Source organism: Ylistrum balloti, unplaced genomic scaffold (genome assembly GCF_031769215.1).
Source record: "Ylistrum balloti isolate Yb309-2 unplaced genomic scaffold, AGI_CSIRO_Ybal_v1 Utg369722, whole genome shotgun sequence".
NCBI lineage: Eukaryota > Metazoa > Mollusca > Bivalvia > Pectinida > Pectinidae > Ylistrum > Ylistrum balloti.
Window position 1 is genome coordinate 705,671 of NW_026781941.1, and position 21,394 is coordinate 727,064.

General features: G+C 33.3%; 1 protein-coding gene across 5 annotated transcripts in view; it reads left to right on the top strand.

The window, feature by feature from the left end:
- Positions 1–17,137, top strand: part of LOC132565406 (dnaJ homolog subfamily B member 6-like) — a 53,775-nt gene extending 36,638 nt beyond the window's left edge. For 3 of the 5 annotated variants that reach the window (XM_060230045.1, XM_060230044.1, XM_060230046.1), the window contains exons 6-8: positions 4,159–4,365; positions 9,267–9,386; positions 12,352–17,137. In XM_060230045.1, coding sequence (XP_060086028.1) covers positions 4,159–4,365; positions 9,267–9,386; positions 12,352–12,448 — 424 coding nt within the window. In that variant the 3' untranslated portion in view covers positions 12,449–17,137. The remainder of the gene's footprint in view (positions 1–4,158; positions 4,366–9,266; positions 9,387–12,351) is intronic. The other 2 variants (XM_060230048.1, XM_060230047.1) reach the window with 1 other exon arrangement.
- The last annotated feature ends 4,257 nt before the right edge of the window (positions 17,138–21,394 follow it).

The following is a 21,394-nucleotide window of genomic DNA, read 5'->3' on the forward strand; positions in this document are numbered from 1 at the left end:
GTACAAGCATGTAATGATTTAGCATATTTTTTACATTATAACCCAAAATAACAGTTTAGATGAAGAAATTCAGTGATCACTGCTTCATACTAACTAGTAAGCCCAGTTGTTCAAAACCAATTATTTTTCACTGCAGAAGTCTTTGATATAGTGTCAATTTTAATGCAATCAGTTGTTCTATTGGTGAATTTGTGAAAGGAATTAATAGTCATTGTTCTGGAAAAAACATCAGATAAAACCAAAATAAGAAGGAAATCAGGAGAAAATTTTCTGCTGAATAAGTTTTCAATGACTGGAGCTCAGTAACCGTTAACTGATTTCATGTTTCAGCTGATTAACTCTTGAAGTCTTTGGTTTATATAACTATTAACACCATTATAACAACTATAGGCCTAATACTGAACTGCTATAGTAACCCTGCAGTAGTTTACTGGAATGATTAATTACACTATTTCTTGTCAAAAAAGATTTCTCTTTGATAATTAGTCCCCAATTGACTCCAGCTTTTTCAGTCAGATAAAAGTTGAAGTCATATATAGGGTTTAGTACTGTAACCAGAGCTGGTGTATTCTGTTTTATTGGTCCTGGCCTTGTTATACTTAACTGAACTATTCAGTAATTTGACTAGGCTTAAAAAAACAAACAATTTGCAACATTGAATAAGTTTCCTTAAGACATGTTCAGATAGTTTAATAAAGACAGTGTATCACAGAATTGACATATCCATCATGTCCGAAATCAAGGTCAACTCTTATAATTATATCACTGTCATAGATACATCTTCTTGTACCTATTTAATTAAGTGGAATATTCATCTAAAAATGTCTGGCAGACATATATAGCCATTCTAGCCCTATGAACATCCAGTTAATAATGCATTGATTTGTTATATTTAGTTAGGGTAAAGGATACCACAGAAGTCCATTCCACTGATCACAAACCTAGGAGTTTTACTCATGGTGTTTATACTTCCCATCAGATAGCTCTAATTCCCCTTTTATTTTGATGCTGTGAGATTACATTTCCTAGATAGTACCATCTTCTGGGAAGCGGGTTCGTCTCCTTTTCATCCTCCAATTTTTATTTTAAGGTAATCATAAATTTTAACAGACTCCAGAGAAATCTGTTACATCTGTTGGAAAATGTGTTTGACTGAAGCAAAAATTTCTGAATACTATAATTCACGGTACTCTGTACCTAAATAGATGCATGTTTTTACCATTGCCCTGTTTAGCAGCTCGTTGACACAGGGCTGTACATGTGTTCTGTGTCTTGTTTGGACTTAAGAATTTGAAACTAGATGCCAGGCTTCTTAAAAAGGACAAGTTTATTATCTAGCTCATAGTGTGTGCTTACAGAATTGTGGTCTGGTAACAACAACTGACCTTATTAATATCATGCCTTCTGATTGGCTAAGCCTACATGTCACATGACCAGTCATCAGCCATCTGCACTCAGCACAATAATTTCCATTCATTGGTTTTATAATAATTAAATCATGGGAGTTTTGATTTTTTTTCTTTTTTTAAATCATGCACTGTTACTTGTCAATTTTTAGCTGTGGTTTATTGATATATTTGTCGTTTTTATTTATAAGCATCTGTAAATGTTTCAGTTTATTTTCTGCAAATAAAGAATGCTTTAATAGGTCACATACCAGTTTAAAATTTCTGATCTTCTATTGATGTAATTTATGTTTATAGTAGTAACTTGTATTTTGCGACATCAGATTAAGTGTTTGTATACTTAACTGATATTTACACAGTGAAACACTTGTCTGGGTATTTATTGTATACTTGAGACTGTTTTGTGGTTGTACACATATTGAGCATAAATTTAGGTTCAATGACCGTAACATATTTTAACTTTCTTACAGCATTATAGCTAGTTCAAGACATACCTTATGACCGTAAGAATATATACAGACAATTTACTTTGAATAAAATATATCTTTAGTAAAAAACAAAAATTTTATCTTTTAAGATCTACAAATTTCCTTTAAATAATTTATCTCAATCATACTTTCATTTTCTGTGACTGATCATTTCTTTTATTGATTAAAACTTATTAATATTGAAATAAGCAAAATAACAAGATATGAATCCTCAAGTAGATTATACATTTTTTTCGGCAAAATCATGAAAATATTCCAATGGTACATGTATTCTAATTATCTGTCTACAATGAAGTTCATATATGAAAAAGTAGCCATATTTACAATTATATTTTCAAGATTTCAGAAATATTAGGAATGAAATCTACTACTTGAACATTTTAGTTAGGAACTTATTGACACTGTACTAAAGGTTGTACACAGATTGTTTAAGCCATTTATGATTCCAGGATATTGCTTACACCATTTCCCTTTTAACAATCATTTTATATCACAACCAGTTAGAGAATTGATGTGTCACGTTTCCACCACTATACTGGAATTTTCTTCAGATGAATATTTAGCCTGAGACACATTGTACAAGATGTAAATGAAATCACCGGCCTTTTCTTTGGCTGAAGTATATTCTGTGGTACACAGAATGGAAAGTAGTGTGATGAAACAGTGGAAACATGGATGACAATTAGGTGATAACATGTATTATCCCATGAAAAGTATTTTAGCAATGTATTGTAAGAAAACTTGGTCATAGATGTGTTAGAGTGTAAGGTCCCCCCTCATCCCTGTTAAGTACTGGCCTGCTGCAGTATATATACAGTGGACTTCCTTGATTTGCCACAAGAAAAGGTTGTAATCCCTATCTTCTTCTTTGGAATTGATTGTTGTGATATGAAGCAGTGATATTCTAGCTGACCATATCATGCAGCTGGTTGGGGGTACCTGTTTGTGGAAGAAGAGGCAGGGAGAGGGGAAGAGACAAAACATCTCTACCTGCCTCTAGATCATGTGGTGGGCTTATTACTAGATAACAGGACAATGAAATGACATTTGTTGGTGTTGCATATTACCACTGGAATGATATATAGACACATGGATTCAAAATATAGTCCCAGAAAGATTTCATTGCATAGCACTATCTGGCGGAGTCAAAGTGTTGGACCATGTGGAGTGTAAAGATCAGCTGTATCATTAAGAGTTATGAAGGTCAAAAATTCAACTGTGATACAGTGTAGCTAGCTACTCTTTCTCGTATGATCAAAATTGATCACTGTTATACATCATTCTCACATTCTCAAGTAGGAAGCTGTACAGACTACATTACCCAAAAGAAAACACATATATGTATATATGTATCAGTTTTGGTTTAGGTAAAAAAGATCCTGAAAATTTCCAAAATTCGAACTTATCTGGTTTGGTGGTTCCAGATCATTCTTTCCTTGGGAAATCACTACTTGACAAAGCCTTAGTTAAGGTTGTCAGGTATCTGTTTTTTTTTTAATTTGAAGGAAGTAAAGTTTTATCTAATATTTATTCTCATTTGTTAACAAAGGTGATGATTATTGGAAAGTAAAAAGAATGATTTAAGAAAGATGTTTTATATTTAATGATACAGGCTTACACATAGATGATTTGAAAGGGCAGAAACATATTTTTCTGACCATTAAATACACTGGTTATGTTTGGTCATACATTGTTCACATATGGTGATGTTATGATGGAATGGTGGAATCAAACTGGCAAAATTATCCAGTTTATCAGCTGATTGCCAGTTGGTAAAGAGTTTCTGACAGTGTATCATGGATGAAAGTTTTTTGTCCAAACAGCAGAATGTTGTTGGTGTGGCCTGGCTTCAAAGTTTAAATTTTGGGAGCGGGATTTAATCATTTTATATAAAATCAAGCATGAGACTTTTCTAGTGCATGATGGGAATATATCAAATTTATCTGGTTCTTTTTCAGCATGTTGTGATTTCCTTCCCTTTCTCCACACTGAACACTATGCATGTTTTGTGCTTTTTCTTGCCTGGATCAGTACAGCTTTTCATTCCAGTATCTAGTCCATCCATCTTATAGTGGGAAGGGTTATAGTTCACATATCATAGTTACCATGGAAACTTTAGAACCCATAACAACAAAAGAGTAGGTAACCATAGTAACCCTAATTTAGTAAATACCCAATAAGGTGAAAGGTTTCAATTCAATAACCCAAGTAACAAAAAGCTTAAGGAGCCTGAGTTAGAGTCAAGGAAGATGGCGATGTTTCAGTCGGAGACCTACGAGGGGATACAGACGCAGAGATAGGATGGACCTAGCAGGGCAGTCATCATCACGACGACCGCGAGACAGGATAGGAATGCTCCATCACCCCCCAGTTGGTCATCAGTTTGGTATCTTCCAAATGGGATTGCCTCTCAACTTTGGATTTTCCTCTGTGTTTGACGATCCATTTGGACACTTTCATAGACCTGCGGGGTAAACTTTTTCTAGATAGAATATTGTTGTATTATAATCAGGTATTTAGCCTTGCTCCGACAATCCCAACCAATTTCTTCTGGTCTCTGAACCCAGTGGTGGATGTCCTGATCAGTCTGTATTGATACATCGTGACCTAAATACTCTCCCAACACATACAACTCTTTCATGAACTTCACCAAGTACACATCTCATTAAAAGATATCTTCATGCTTTCTGAAAACTATGTATGTTTTCTTCAGTTCAAAAATTTAAATTCAGTAGAAGTGGGCAAGACTGAAGTGCATATGGCCATTTCAGCTAACTGCTAGCAATATTCCTGTTACCTTCATGATATTAGTACAGAGAAAGCATCAGATACCTTTCTAGTGATGTAATTGATAGTATCACATATAGTAGTCATTGACCACATACTTCAGCTGAATGCTTGATAAATAGTACATTTGTAGATATACTATTCAAAGTCTTAACTTGTTCAGGAAACTTCAATGGTTACACAAGATATTTCTGTCAGTAGGGCTGAAAATGTAGATAGTTGTGTATTTGTTTTAGACAGATTCTTTGTACTCGCTGTTGCATGCTATTAAAATTCACACGCTCCATATTTGGTTTTCTTTCAGGAAAACTTTTTTGACAAATCAAACACCATTTTGTGTAATTTAGCTGAATTTGTTTTGGAAATATTAAAAAAAAATAAATAAACCTGTGAATTTTAAGTACATGTATTAGCCCCATGTTGATTACACTCGTAATTGTTCTATAGATATTTGCATTGGCAAGTTCATGTAGTTTAGAGTTCTTCTGATTCCATCAATAAAATGGTATATTTTATATGTCTGCATGGAATACCAAATTTCCTAGATGTACAAGTTGGAGAAATTTCAGCTGCACATTCTGTCTGGGTCAAATGTGGTCAAATAGAAACTGCTACTGTCATTTATCATATGGTTGCTGAATAGAACGGCTAACGGGTACTCCACCTTAGTCTTACAGTGGTTCTTTGACTCCTGAAGATGAGTAGCAGTAGAATTTGTAATCCTCAGTTTCTATTCCACTTTTTCTGGTACAAGGTCTTGATCCAGTTCTGTTGATACATATTGTAGATTTACGACTTGATTGTATGTTCTTGTTTAAAATTTCCTCAGATGTGGCACTGAATAAGGCTACAAGGACATTAAAGCCCAACAACGAAAAGAAAATAAACTTCCTTCTATATATAAGTAATGAAAGTTTGTAGGGCTAATCATGTTTAATTACAATTTTTAGCAATGGATAAAGATTGAGTTGTGTCCCCAATTCTGCATCATGACTTATTATTTAAAAATGATGTATAGCTGTACAGTATATAACCTACATTGCCTTCAATATTACATGTGCTAGCATGTGAAATTCTGTAGAGTTGTCTGCCCTTGTATATAAATGATCTGAGGAGGGGGCACACTTTTGAAATCTTGTTATTGTAAACAGTCCAGTTTAGTTGTGAGTTTCATATACCATTCAATTTATCAGAAACGACATCAGATTCTCAGAAGAATAAGGTGTGGTGTCAGTCATTCTTCTGAAGTCACAACAGAATTATTCCAAATGTCAATATTTACTTTATAACAGAAAAAATGTTAAAAGAAATTGACAAAGAAATATACATATACTCTCTCTACCAAATACCTTCCTGCATTCGATAGAATTAGTGACATACAACCATTAGAAATGGTGTGTGCATCTGGGGTTATCTTCCCTTTTTTGTTGATATTATGGATGTGGAATTGTGTAAGCATGGAGATGTATACCTATCACCATATATATATACCACATTGTGTCATAACGAATTACCTGTAGCTTTGCATCTACATTATACCCTATCTTGGTATGGTTGTTTGGGTGAAAAATTATTTGACACTTTGCCGTCCATATTGTGACCCTCTGGTATGGATAAATCACCCATAGGATAAAATCTAGAATCAACTTAATATTTATTAATTACATTAGATATATCAAAGTGTCCAGGCATGTACTATCATTGATATCTATATGATGATAAGTGATTGTAAACTTGACCTGGTAAGTTTGAATTATGGATTGAAATCTTTATGTTACTTTATTCTTGGTAATTTTCCACGACAAGGACATCAACTTTATCTCCAGGCTCTGGATTTCAGTTTTTAGATCCAATCTTCCCTCAATTTTAGTAAATTAGAGTGTCAATGGTTAAGGTAAATTTGAAAGAGAAAAATTCCAAACCGAAAGCCTCATTGTTAGTGAGAAGTTAAACCATATACAAGGATTGACAAAATATAGCTGTCAATTAATGTGGGTCAAAGTGTTTATTTTACAAGTAATTGTTAACTGGAATTTTTTGCATCAAATTTAAATTAATGGCTGTCAGATAGTTTGTTTACTCCCAAAGATCAGTGATGGCAATGTCTTTTGGATAACAGATTATCTCCCTTGCACCCTTTGTGGATGAGCCCATTTCTCTAAAAACCAAATTGGTTTGATCTTTAATGATCATGCACAGAAACCAAATAGTTTATGTATTCAGATGAATACTATTTTGGAATATTTTTTAAAGGGGAAGGGTGGTGGGTACATGATGGTGAATTTAGGAAAATAAAAGCTATTTTGTCAGTATTGGTGCTGTGGTAGATCACATTCAAAATTCACAACTTTTTCAAAATGTAAAGTTTTTGATAGACTTTATTTCATTAAGTAGTGATCAATTACTAACATTGACTTATATCTGATATCAAGTACTTCATACATGGATATATTCTAGATATCACTGTTACAGTATATGTACAGTAGGGAGACCTGTATTAGATATCACTGTCACAGTATATGTACAGTAGGGAGACCTGTATTCTAGATATCACTGTCACAGTATATGTACAGTAGGGAGACCTGTATTAGATATCACTGTCACAGTATATGTACAGTAGGGAGACCTGTATTAGATATCACTGTCACAGTATATGTACAGTAGGGAGACCTGTATTCTAGATATCACTGTCACAGTATATGTACAGTAGGGAGACCTGTATTAGATATCACTGTCACAGTAAATGTACAGTAGGGAGACCTGTATTAGATATCACTGTCACAGTATATGTACAGTAGGGAGACCTGTATTCTAGATATCACTGTCACAGTATATGTACAGTAGGGAGACCTGTATTCTAGATATCACTGTCACAGTATATGTACAGTAGGGAGACCTGTATTCTAGATATCACTGTCACAGTATATGTACAGTAGGGAGACCTGTATTCTAGATATCACTGTCACAGTATATGTACAGTAGGGAGACCTGTATTCTAGATATCACTGTCACAGTATATGTACAGTAGGGAGACCTGTATTCTAGATATCACTGTCACAGTATATGTACAGTAGGGAGACCTGTATTAGATATCACTGTCACAGTATATGTACAGAAGGGAGACCTGTATTCTAGATATCACTGTCACTGTAAATGTACAGTAGGGAGACCTGTATTCTAGATATCACTGTCACAGTATATGTACAGTAGGGAGACCTGTATTCTAGATATCACTGTCACAGTATATGTACAGTAGGGAGACTTGTATTCTAGATATCACTGTCACAGTATATGTACAGTAGGGAGACCTGTATTAGATATCACTGTCACAGTATATGTACAGTAGGGAGACCTGTATTCTAGATATCACTGTCACAGTATATGTACAGTAGGGAGACCTGTATTCTAGATATCACTGTCACAGTATATGTACAGTAGGGAGACCTGTATTAGATATCACTGTCACAGTATATGTACAGTAGGGAGACCTGTATTCTAGATATCACTGTCACAGTATATGTACAGTAGGGAGACCTGTATTCTAGATATCACTGTCACAGTATATGTACAGTAGGGAGACCTGTATTCTAGATATCACTGTCACAGTATATGTACAGTAGGGAGACCTGTATTAGATATCACTGTCACAGTATATGTACAGTAGGGAGACCTGTATTCTAGATATCACTGTCACAGTATATGTACAGTAGGGAGACCTGTATTCTAGATATCACTGTCACAGTATATGTACAGTAGGGAGACCTGTATTCTAGATATCACTGTCACAGTATATGTACAGTAGGGAGACCTGTATTAGATATCACTGTCACAGTATATGTACAGTAGGGAGACCTGTATTCTAGATATCACTGTCACAGTATATGTACAGTAGGGAGACCTGTATTCTAGATATCACTGTCACAGTATATGTACAGTAGGGAGACCTGTATTCTAGATATCACTGTCACAGTATATGTACAGTAGGGAGACCTGTATTCTAGATATCACTGTCACAGTATATGTACAATAGGGAGACCACTGACTTTACTTAACCATTCTAACATATATAGATTTTGATTTAAATGTGCAGACTTTTTATCACAAAATACATTATTATTGAAAGAAGTATACATTATTGCTGAAAAAGTGGATACAAATAAACGTACACCGTCTATATAAACGGTGTACTTGTGATGAAATATAACATGGACGATGTTCCATTGACAACTGTTTATATTATTCAGGGAAATTTTTACTTAGTGTGATGTAGTACCCAAGGAAGGAGTATTCAGTAAGATGTACCCAAGATACATCTGAGTATTCAATAAAATGGTATACCCTAGGTACATCTTAATATTCAGTAAAATATTTCTAAAAATGCAGTTAGAACATCACATGTGGAATTTATACACATATACATATTTCTTTTAAATTTTTAAACTTTAAAATTCTTGCTTGTAATCATGTTGAATATGTACAGATCATTGCTTGTAAACAGCTTTAGGTCATTCCAGGAATAGAAAAGTTGTGTGTAGTTTGTTGGGTCGTGTTATCACTAATCTGGTCCAACATTCTTGTATTTCAGATTTTTTCAAACAAGCACATCTTTTAGTGGGCCAAGTGGCCATGGTGGCCATGGCAACAACTTCAGGTCAACTTCAACATCAACAAAATATGTCAACGGCAAAAAAGTGGTCACGAAAAAGTAAGTTTACTCGAGTAAACATATTGATATCATTTCCCTGTAAACATATTGATATCGTTTCCCTGTAAGCATATTGATACCATTTCCCTGTAAACATATTGATATCATTTCCCTGTAAACATATTGATACCATTTTCCTGTAAACATATTGATATCATTTCCCTGTAAACATATTGATATCATTTCCCTGTAAACATATTGATACCATTTTCCTGTAAACATATTGATATGATTTCCCTGTAAACATATTGATACCATTTTCCTGTAAACATATTGATATCATTTCCCTGTAAACATATTGATACCATTTTCCTGTAAACATATTGATATCATTTTCCTGTAAACATATTGATATGATTTCCCTGTAAACATATTGATACCATTTTCCTGTAAACATATTGATACCATTTTCCTGTAAACATATTGATATCATTTCCCTGTAAACATTTCCATTGACACAAATTTAAACTCATAAGAAACAAGAGATGTTATTTAAAGTATGATAGTGTGGGCAAAGAACCATTGACAGATCTAATGACTGATCCACTTAATAATTTACAGTCAAATGACTGATCCACTAAATAATTTACAGTCAAATGACTGATCCACTGAATAATTTACAGTGAAATGGCTGATCCACTAAATAATTTACAGTCAAATGACTGATCCACTAAATAATTTACAGTGAAATGACTGATCCACTAAATAATTTACAGTCAAATGACTGATCCACTAAATAATTTACAGTGAAATGACTGATCCACTAAATAATTTACAGTGAAATGACTGATCCACTAAATAATTTACAGTCAAATGACTGATCCACTAAATAATTTACAGTGAAATGGCTGATCCACTAAATAATTTACAGTCAAATGACTGATCCACTAAATAATTTACAGTGAAATGGCTGATCCACTAAATAATTTACAGTCAAATGACTGATCCACTAAATAATTTACAGTGAAATGACTGATCCACTAAATAATTTACAGTCAAATGACTGATCCACTGAATAATTTACAGTGAAATGACTGATCCACTAAATAATTTACAGTCAAATGACTGATCCACTTAATAATTTACAGTCAAATGGCTGATCCACTAAATAATTTACAGTCAAATGACTGATCCACTAAATAATTTACAGTGAAATGACTGATCCACTAAATAATTTACAGTCAAATGACTGATCCACTAAATAATTTACAGTCAAATGACTGATCCACTAAATAATTTACAGTGAAATGGCTGATCCACTAAATAATTTACAGTGAAATGACTGATCCACTAAATAATTTACAGTCAAATGACTGATCCACTAAATAATTTACAGTCAAATGACTGATCCACTAAATAATTTACAGTGAAATGACTGATCCACTAAATAATTTACAGTCAAATGACTGATCCACTAAATAATTTACAGTCAAATGACTGATCCACTAAATAATTTACAGTGAAATGACTGATCCACTAAATAATTTACAGTGAAATGACTGATCCACTAAATAATTTACATTGAAATGACTGATCCACTAAATAATTTACAGTCAAATGACTGATCCACTAAATAATTTACAGTCAAATGACTGATCCACTAAATAATTTACAGTGAAATGACTGATCCACTAAATAATTTACAGTGAAATGACTGATCCACTAAATAATTTACAGTCAAATGACTGATCCACTAAATAATTTACATTGAAATGACTGATCCACTTAATAATTTACAGTGAAATGACTGATCCACTAAATAATTTACAGTGAAATGACTGATCCACTAAATAATTTACAGTGAAATGACTGATCCACTAAATAATTTACATTGAAATGGCTGATCCACTAAATAATTTACAGTGAAATGACTGATCCACTAAATAATTTACAATGAAATGGCTGATCCACTAAATAATTTACAGTGAAATGGCTGATCCACTAAACAATTTACAGTGAAATGACTGATCCACTGAATAATTTACAGTCAAATGGCAGATCCATTGAATAATTTACAATGAAATGGCTGATCCACTTAATAATTTACAGTCAAATGACTGATCCACTAAATAATTTACAGTGAAATGACTGATCCACTAAATAATTTACAGTCAAATGACTGATCCACTAAACAATTTACAGTGAAATGGCTGATCCACTAAACAATTTACAGTGAAATGACTGATCCACTAAACAATCTACAGTGAAATGGCTGATACACTGAATAATTTACAGTCAAATGACTGATCCACTAAACAATTTACAGTGAAATGACTGATCCACTAAACAATTTACAGTCAAATGACTGATCCACTTAATAATTTACAATGAAATGGCTGATCCACTTAATAATTTACAGTCAAATGACTGATCCACTAAATAATTTACAGTCAAATGGCTGATCCACTAAATAATTTACAGTCAAATGACTGATCCACTTAATAATTTACAATGAAATGGCTGATCCACTTAATAATTTACAGTCAAATGACTGATCCACTAAATAATTTACAGTCAAATGGCTGATCCACTGAATAATTTACAGTCAAATGGCTGATCCACTGAATAATTTACAGTCAAATGGCTGATCCACTGAATAATTTACAGTCAAATGGCTGATCCACTGAATAATTTACAGTCAAATGACTGATCCACTGAATAATTTACAGTCAAATGACTGATCCACTGAATAATTTACAGTCAAATGGCTGATCCACTGAATAATTTACAGTCAAATGACTGATCCACTGAATAATTTACAGTCAAACGGCTGATCCACTGAATAATTTACAGTCAAATGGCTGATCCACAAGGTAGTCTGTCAGGGGGTACATACAGGGATGTTGATTCTGTAACAGGTAGCCTGTCAGGGGGTACATACAGGGATGTTTATTCTGTAACAGGTAGCCTGTCAGGGGGTACATACAGGGATGTTGATTCTATCTGTCACTTTATTTGTTTGTAGAGTTATAGAACAGGGAAAGGAGACGGTGACAGTGGAAGAAGACGGTGTGATCAAATCACATGTAGTGAATGGTGAGCCACAGATGTTGGGTTTCTGAGTGGCTAAAGGGACCATGCCTCAGCACGCCGTAGTGGCGTGTGCTCATATGTTGACGATGGAGGAGACTAGAGCCTTCTGTGTTACACTTGAACATATTACTGTAATATTATATATATTTATATCAATTTCTAGGTATCTTCATTGAAGACCCTAGATCTCTCATTTGGAACATACTGTTAAGTGATTTCTCTTAGGGTGGTCGTGCACTTCGATGGAAGATTAATCTCCTGATGTTGATAATGCTTTCTCAAACACACTTCTAGATTTTAGTTTTCAAATTATACAGAAACTCTTTGCAAATATCTTTAAATATCTAAATTATTTTCATTCAAAGCCTTACCAGTAAGTATGGATATTTGAGGCTTGTTTACATGTATTTAAACTCTGAAAAGTCCCATGGCCTTGATTTAATTTACAAATACCACTACACTTCTTCTGTCAAAGTGCTTGGCTAGTGTAGACCTTTTAATGACTGTGTATGATGATGTAAACATCACATATTAATGAAGGGTCTCACTAGATAGCTTTTACTTTATGTACTTTTTAAACATTGTAGACACCGATTCTTGTTATACAAGGTATCTTAAGAAATAGGATTAAGTGAGGAACCATTTGGTGTATATATATATATTATAACTAAGGTTCAATTGTTATATTAATCCAAATGGGATTTTTAGGGTTTTTCTCATGGTGTTTTATGATATTAAACAGCTTGTGTCATTCGAGCCGCATATCTCATAGGTTGTGATTCATGCTACAATACAATATTTGAAAATCACTGGAGCGCATTTATGACATCATGATAACCAATCACTGTTTAGTTTTGATTCTGTTACCCTCCACCCGACAATATTTAGATGTTTTGCTTTAGTTCTTTATAACAGTGTCTGTGCACTTACTTGTACTCGCAGGTTATTTAATATCATTGCTGTTTGTATATTTTTTTGTTCCTACTTCAGTGAAAATTCGACTTTGAAGTTACAGATGTTTGCCAACTGTACTGTATAATAAACATGCTGCCACTGTTTCCCAAGCACTTTATATCGGAACTGAAATTTACACATCTTTTTTTTTCACACAATAAATTATTGTGATCACAGTAAAGCGAAAATATCATCCCTGCGAAAGTAAGCGGCTTTACAGTATACAAATTGGAAACTTGATAATGCAGTATAGATAATACACTAAGTATTCACTATTGTTATTTTTCAAAGTAATATTATTCTGAAGAATGTCTGCATTATGCAAAAGAAAAGGTAATCTTCTTTGAATGTTATTTGTGTTTAGCTCCAGATAATATAAGTTTAAAAGAAAGTAATTTAGATGTATAATTTTGTATAAAGTGCCCTCTGTCAAATTACAATAGTTCCTATTGTGAATTGAAGTATACAGAATAATTTGTTGATATAAATGTTATCTGTTGTTGATTTGGTTTAATTTTTTATCACATGATGCTTTACAAGTTTTTACTGACATAGTAAAATAAATTGTAATTTTCAATTATTGAAAAAAAAAATTTCTTCATCAAACAGTGGTAAAGATTTTTGCTTGAAAAAAAAAATTAATACCAACAAAATTTCCAAAATAGAATTATTTTCTATTCAACAGTGATTCAATTTATCTAAGACCAGATTTCAGATGAATCAGGTTCAATCCATCATACTTTTGATATATATAACTGAATTATACTAGCCCCTCCTCCCCTATTTATCATTGTGTTATTTTAGTTTGAATATAGTGTTTAGATGTAATGGAGAAAGACAACTTTCCTTAACTTTTTTGTGCCATCATTGTTATATGAATTGTGCATGCTTAAAAATGTATGAATATGAAAATGGACTGTCCCAGTTTTGTCAGCTGGAAGTTCCATGGGGATAAATACAAGTTCCTATAGAAAATACTTGTGTCAAAGCAATCATGGTTTTACACAGTGGACTCTTCCCCTGAGGAATGGACTATAGAAAACTCATTTACTCTTGTTCTTACAGCTTAATGTATTTGTAAAAATTTGTGAATCTGAGATAGTGTGAAAGGTACTGTAAGAACACTGCTATGGAAGTATATACTATCATACTCTTACACTTTCTTTAGTTGGTATTTTGAGAGGAAACTTATTATTCAACAGAATCAAACAATTGTTATGTTGTAATGAATTTTTTTTGGAGTTTTTTGTTTCCCTAGCACACAACATGTTGGGGATTTTAAAGCATCTATGACCTTCTCTCCTGAATTTTTTTTTTCAATTTTCACAGAAGTAACATTCTGAGGTTAGTGTATCTGTCAATCAGATATATAGATCTGAGTCAATGAGACTCTTGGAGCAGGTTTTCTGTTGTGATGGATTCTGTTGATCAGATTTCTGTTGCAGGTTGTCTGTGATGGTTGATGCTAGACAGTGATTCTGTCAGACTCTTGTAACAGTTTGTCTGTGATGGTTGATGCTAGACAGTGAATCTTTCAGACTCTTGTAACAGTTTGTCTGTGATGGTTGATGCTAGACAGTGAATCTTTCAGACTATTGTAACAGTTTGTCTGTGATGGTTGATGCTAGACAGTGAATCTGTCAGACTATTGTAACAGTTTGTCTGTGATGGTTGATGCTAGACAGTGAATCTTTCAGACTATTGTAACAGTTTGTCTGTGATGGTTGATGCTAGACAGTGAATCTTTCAGACTCCTGTAACAGTTTGTCTGTGATGGTTGATGCTAGACAGTGATTCTGTCAGACTCCTGTAACAGTTTGTCTGTGATGGTTGATGCTAGACAGTGAATCTGTCAGACTATTGTAACAGTTTGTCTGTGATGGTTGATGCTAGACAGTGAATCTGTCAGACTATTGTAACAGTTTGTCTGTGATGGTTGATGCTAGGCAGTGATTCTGTCAGACTATTGTAACAGTTTGTCTGTGATGGTTGATGCTAGACAGTGAATCTTTCAGACTATTGTAACAGTTTGTCTGTGATGGTTGATGCTAGGCAGTGATTCTGTCAGACTCTTGTAACAGTTTGTCTGTGATGGTTGATGCTAGACAGTGAATCTGTCAGACTATTGTAACAGTTTGTCTGTGATGGTTGATGCTAGACAGTGAATCTTTCAGACTATTGTAACAGTTTGTCTGTGATGGTTGATGCTAGACAGTGAATCTTTCAGACTATTGTAACAGTTTGTCTGTGATGGTTGATGCTAGACAGTGAATCTTTCAGACTATTGTAACAGTTTGTCTGTGATGGTTGATGCTAGACAGTGAATCTTTCAGACTCTTGTATCAGTTTGTCTGTGATGGTTGATGCTAGACAGTGAATCTGTCAGACTATTGTAACAGTTTGTCTGTGATGGTTGATGCTAGACAGTGAATCTTTCAGACTCCTGTAACAGTTTGTCTGTGATGGTTGATGCTAGGCAGTGAATCTGTCAGACTCCTGTAACAGTTTGTCTGTGATGGTTGATGCTAGACAGTGAATCTGTCAGACTCCTGTAACAGTTTGTCTGTGATGGTTGATGCTAGACAGTGAATCTGTCAGACTATTGTAACAGTTTGTCTGTGATGGTTGATGCTAGGCAGTGATTCTGTCAGACTATTGTAACAGTTTGTCTGTGATGGTTGATGCTAGACAGTGAATCTTTCAGACTATTGTAACAGTTTGTCTGTGATGGTTGATGCTAGACAGTGAATCTTTCAGACTCTTGTAACAGTTTGTCTGTGATGGTTGATGCTAGGCAGTGATTCTGTCAGACTATTGTAACAGTTTGTCTGTGATGGTTGATGCTAGACAGTGAATCTTTCAGACTCTTGTATCAGTTTGTCTGTGACGGTTGATGCTAGGCAGTGATTCTGTCAGACTTCTTTGAACAGTTTGAATATTGACATCAGTGTAACTTAATGTTGTTTATGGAGAAAGCTGTTCACATATATGTACCATTATGTACGTGTTCAAGGAAGTTACTCTCTTTCAAGCTGATTTTTTATGTGAATGTGCATTGAAACATGACTTTATCAGCCTATGCCTAACCTGCTGGACATGCAACTAAACATGAGATTTACCTCTCAGAAAACTTTCCATCTTAAAACATTGACTTTATAGATGTCTGACCAAATGACCATGTTGACCTTGATGAAGGCATGATTCATTGTTCACATACAGCTAAATATGCCAGGCTTCGCAAACTGTGTTACAGTTAGCATAAAAAAGCAGATCATTATGTGTTATGTGCTGGGTTTTCTTTATCTTGACAGGTATATTTACGTTATGGAAACAGAGTATGTACCATTGTTAACCTACATGTAGTGCAGGACAACTTGTAGTCAAATTTTAGTGAATGGGGATAATTTAGAAATCTATTTACTTTTCTGTTTTGATATCAGTGTCTGTAATATTTTTCTCTAAAGTGACTCATCTGAAGACCTATTTGATGAGATACAGATGTATGAATTTTGTTATTTCTGGAACGATGACAGCGTTACTTTGGATTTTTAATTTCATTTTGTACATGGAGTTTCTCCATACAATCTGCAAGGATTGCTAGATTGATAATTTTAAATCACCTGTAATAACATAATCACATTCATATCATGTTTGTTTATTGTGATCCTTATTTTTTCAGAATAAATGTTTTTCGTATTGTCAGTTTGTATGTATGTTCAGGTCTTGTTCTGTTATTTCAGAATAAAGAGTTGCTATGTTTTTTATGTCTATCATTTGTGTTTTTATTTAAAACTGAAAGTATACTGTAATTATCTCATATTTTTTACCTCAATTACCTGTTAAAAGTTATACCTATTTACTGTATAAAGGAATATATACAATCACCTACAGTGTATATACTTTTAGACCTATTTACTGTACAAAGAATACATTCAGTCACCGACAGTGTATTCACTTTTAGACCTATTTACTGTATAAAGGAATATATACAATCACCTACAGTGTACATACTTTTAGACCTATTTACTGTACAAAGAATACATTCAGTCACCTACAGTGTATTCACTTTTAGACCTATTTACTGTATAAAGGAATATATACAATCACCTACAGTGTATATACTTTTAAACCTATTTACTGTACAAAGAATACATTCAGTCACCTACAGTGTATTCACTTTTAGACCTATTTACTGTATAAAGGAATATATACAATCATCTACTGTGTATATACTTTTAGACCTATTTACTGTATAAAGGAATATATACAATCACCTACAGTGTATATACTTTTAGACCTATTTACTGTACAAAGAATACATTCAGTCACCTACAGTGTATTCACTTTTAGACCTATTTACTGTATAAAGGAATATATACAATCACCTACAGTGTACATACTTTTAGACCTATTTACTGTATAAAGGAATATATACAATCACCTACAGTGTATTTACTTTTAGACCTATTTACTGTATAAAGGAATATATACAATCACCTACAGTGTACATACTTTTAGACCTATTTACTGTATAAAGGAATATATACAATCACCTACAGTGTATATACTTTTAGACCTATTTACTGTACAAAGAATACATTCAGTCACCTACAGTGTATTCACTTTTAGACCTATTTACTGTATAAAGGAATATATACAATCACCTACAGTGTACATACTTTTAGACCTATTTACTGTATAAAGGAATATATACAATCACCTACAGTGTATATACTTTTAGACCAATTTACTGTACAAAGAATACATTCAGTCACCTACAGTGTATTCACTTTTAGACCTATTTACTGTATAAAGGAATATATACAATCACCTACAGTGTATATACTTTTAGACCTATTTACTGTACAAAGAATACATTCAGTCACCTACAGTGTATTTACTTTTATACCTATTTACTGTATAAAGGAATATATACAATCACCTACAGTGTACATACTTTTAGACCTATTTACTGTATAAAGGAATATATACAATCACCTACAGAGTATATACTTTTAGACCTATTTACTGTACAAAGAATACATTGTCACCTACAGTGTATTCACTTTTAGACCTATTTACTGTATAAAGGAATATATACAATCACCTACAGTGTATATACTTTTAGACCTATTTACTGTACAAAGAATACATTGTCACCTACAATGTATTCACTTTCATACCTATTTACTGTATAAAGGAATATATACAATCACCTACAGTGTATATATTTTTAGACCTATTTACTGTACAAAGAATACATTCAGTCACCTACAGTGTATTCACTTTCATACCTATTTACTGTATAAAGGAATATATACAATCACCTACAGTGTATATACTTTTAGACCTATTTACTGTACAAAGAATACATTCAGTCACCTACAGTGTATTCACTTTTAGACCTATTTACTGTATAAAGGAATATATACAATCACCTACAGTGTATATACTTTTAGACCTATTTACTGTACAAAGAATACATTCAGTCACCGACAGTGTATTCACTTTTAGACCTATTTACTGTATAAAGGAATATATACAATCACCTACAGTGTACATACTTTTAGACCTATTTACTGTACAAAGAATACATTCAGTCACCTACAGTGTATTCACTTTTAGACCTATTTACTGTATAAAGGAATATATACAATCACCTACAGTGTATATACTTTTAAACCTATTTACTGTACAAAGAATACATTCAGTCACCTACAGTGTATTCACTTTTAGACCTATTTACTGTATAAAGGAATATATACAATCATCTACTGTGTATATACTTTTAGACCTATTTACTGTATAAAGGAATATATACAATCACCTACAGTGTATATACTTTTAGACCTATTTACTGTACAAAGAATACATTCAGTCACCTACAGTGTATTCACTTTTAGACCTATTTACTGTATAAAGGAATATATACAATCACCTACAGTGTACATACTTTTAGACCTATTTACTGTATAAAGGAATATATACAATCACCTACAGTGTACATACTTTTAGACCTATTTACTGTATAAAGGAATATATACAATCACCTACAGTGTATATACTTTTAGACCAATTTACTGTACAAAGAATACATTCAGTCACCTACAGTGTATTCACTTTTAGACCTATTTACTGTATAAAGGAATATATACAATCACCTACAGTGTATATACTTTTAGACCTATTTACTGTACAAAGAATACATTCAGTCACCTACAGTGTATTTACTTTTAGACCTATTTACTGTATAAAGGAATATATACAATCACCTACAGTGTGTATACTTTTAGACCTATTTACTGTATAAAGGAATATATACAATCACCTACAGTGTATTTACTTTTAGACCTATTTACTGTACAAAGAATACATTGTCACCAACAGTGTATTCACTTTTAGACCTATTTACTCTATAAAGGAATATATACAATCACCTACAGTGTATATACTTTTAGACCTATTTACTGTACAAAGAATACATTGTCACCTACAATGTATTCACTTTCATACCTATTTACTGTATAAAGGAATATATACAATCACCTACAGTGTATATACTTTTAGACCTATTTACTGTACAAAGAATACATTCAGTCACCTACAGTGTATTCACTTTTAGACCTATTTACTGTATAAAGGAATATATACAATCACCTACAGTGTATATACTTTTAGACCTATTTATACAAAGAATACATTCAGTCACCTACAGTGTATTCACTTTTAGACCTATTTACTGTATAAAGGAATATATACAATCACCTACAGTGTATATACTTTTAGACCTATTTACTGTATAAAGGAATATATACAATCACCTACAGTGTATATACTTTTAGACCTATTTACTGTATAAAGGAATATATACAATCACCTACAGTGTATATACTTTTAGACCTATTTACTGTACAAAGAATACATTGTCACCTACAGTGTATTCACTTTTAGACCTATTTACTGTATAAAGAATATATTCAGTCACCTACAGTGTATATACTTTTAGACCTATTTACTGTATAAAAGAATACACACAATCACCTACAGTGTATTCACTTAAAGACCTATTTACTGTATAAAAGAATATATTCAGCAATTTTCTTGACCCTCTTACAAGCAAATATGAAAAAAAAGTTTCATCATTTTCATACGAAAGGGAAACTATAATAGATCCTTTGTTATACATGAACCATTCTTGTACAAATAAGGTGGTTTGTCCACATCATTTTCATTAACAAAGACGTCTTCCATCCATATTGAAGGTCAGCAAGTGTGTAACAGTGATGCATCGTAAAACACATTTTGACATTTCTGTTCAAACTACAATTATAAATGTGAATGGACTTATTACCAGATGGACTAATTATGAAATAAGTATGGTACTTTTCTACAACCAAACTTTCAAATTGTTTGAAGACTCAACATTGTATTCAGAAAAACACAGCCATCCCCCTCTCCCTCCCGAGACCTATTTAACGCCTTATGTTTATGCAAGATTGATTCCCCTTCACCCGAAATGCTTCAGACCAAATCTGGGCATATCCATTCATTCCTACTGGAGTATGATTTTAAATATTCATTCCATTTCCCCTATTGGGCCCGCCCCTCATACACCAGGGGTCAGACGCCTTATAATTATGCAAGATTGATTCCCCTTCACCTGAAATGCTTCAGACCAAATCTGGGCATATCCATTCATTCCAACTGGAGGAGGAGGATTTTTAAGAAGTTACTCAGTTTCCCCTATTTGGCTCCACCCTCCTGTTCCAGACCTGATGTTTATTATACGAGATTGATTTCCCTTCACCCAAGGATAGTTCAGACCAAATCTGGGATATATCCATTCATTCCTACTGGAGGAGGAGGATTTTTAAGAAGTTACTCTGTTTCCCCTATTTGGCTCCACCCTCCTGTTCCAGACCTTATGTTTATTATACGAGACTGATTTCCCTTCCCCAAAAATACTTTTGATGAACTGATGTTGCGCCATGGTATAAGCTCACTGGTCCTTCAAATTTGGA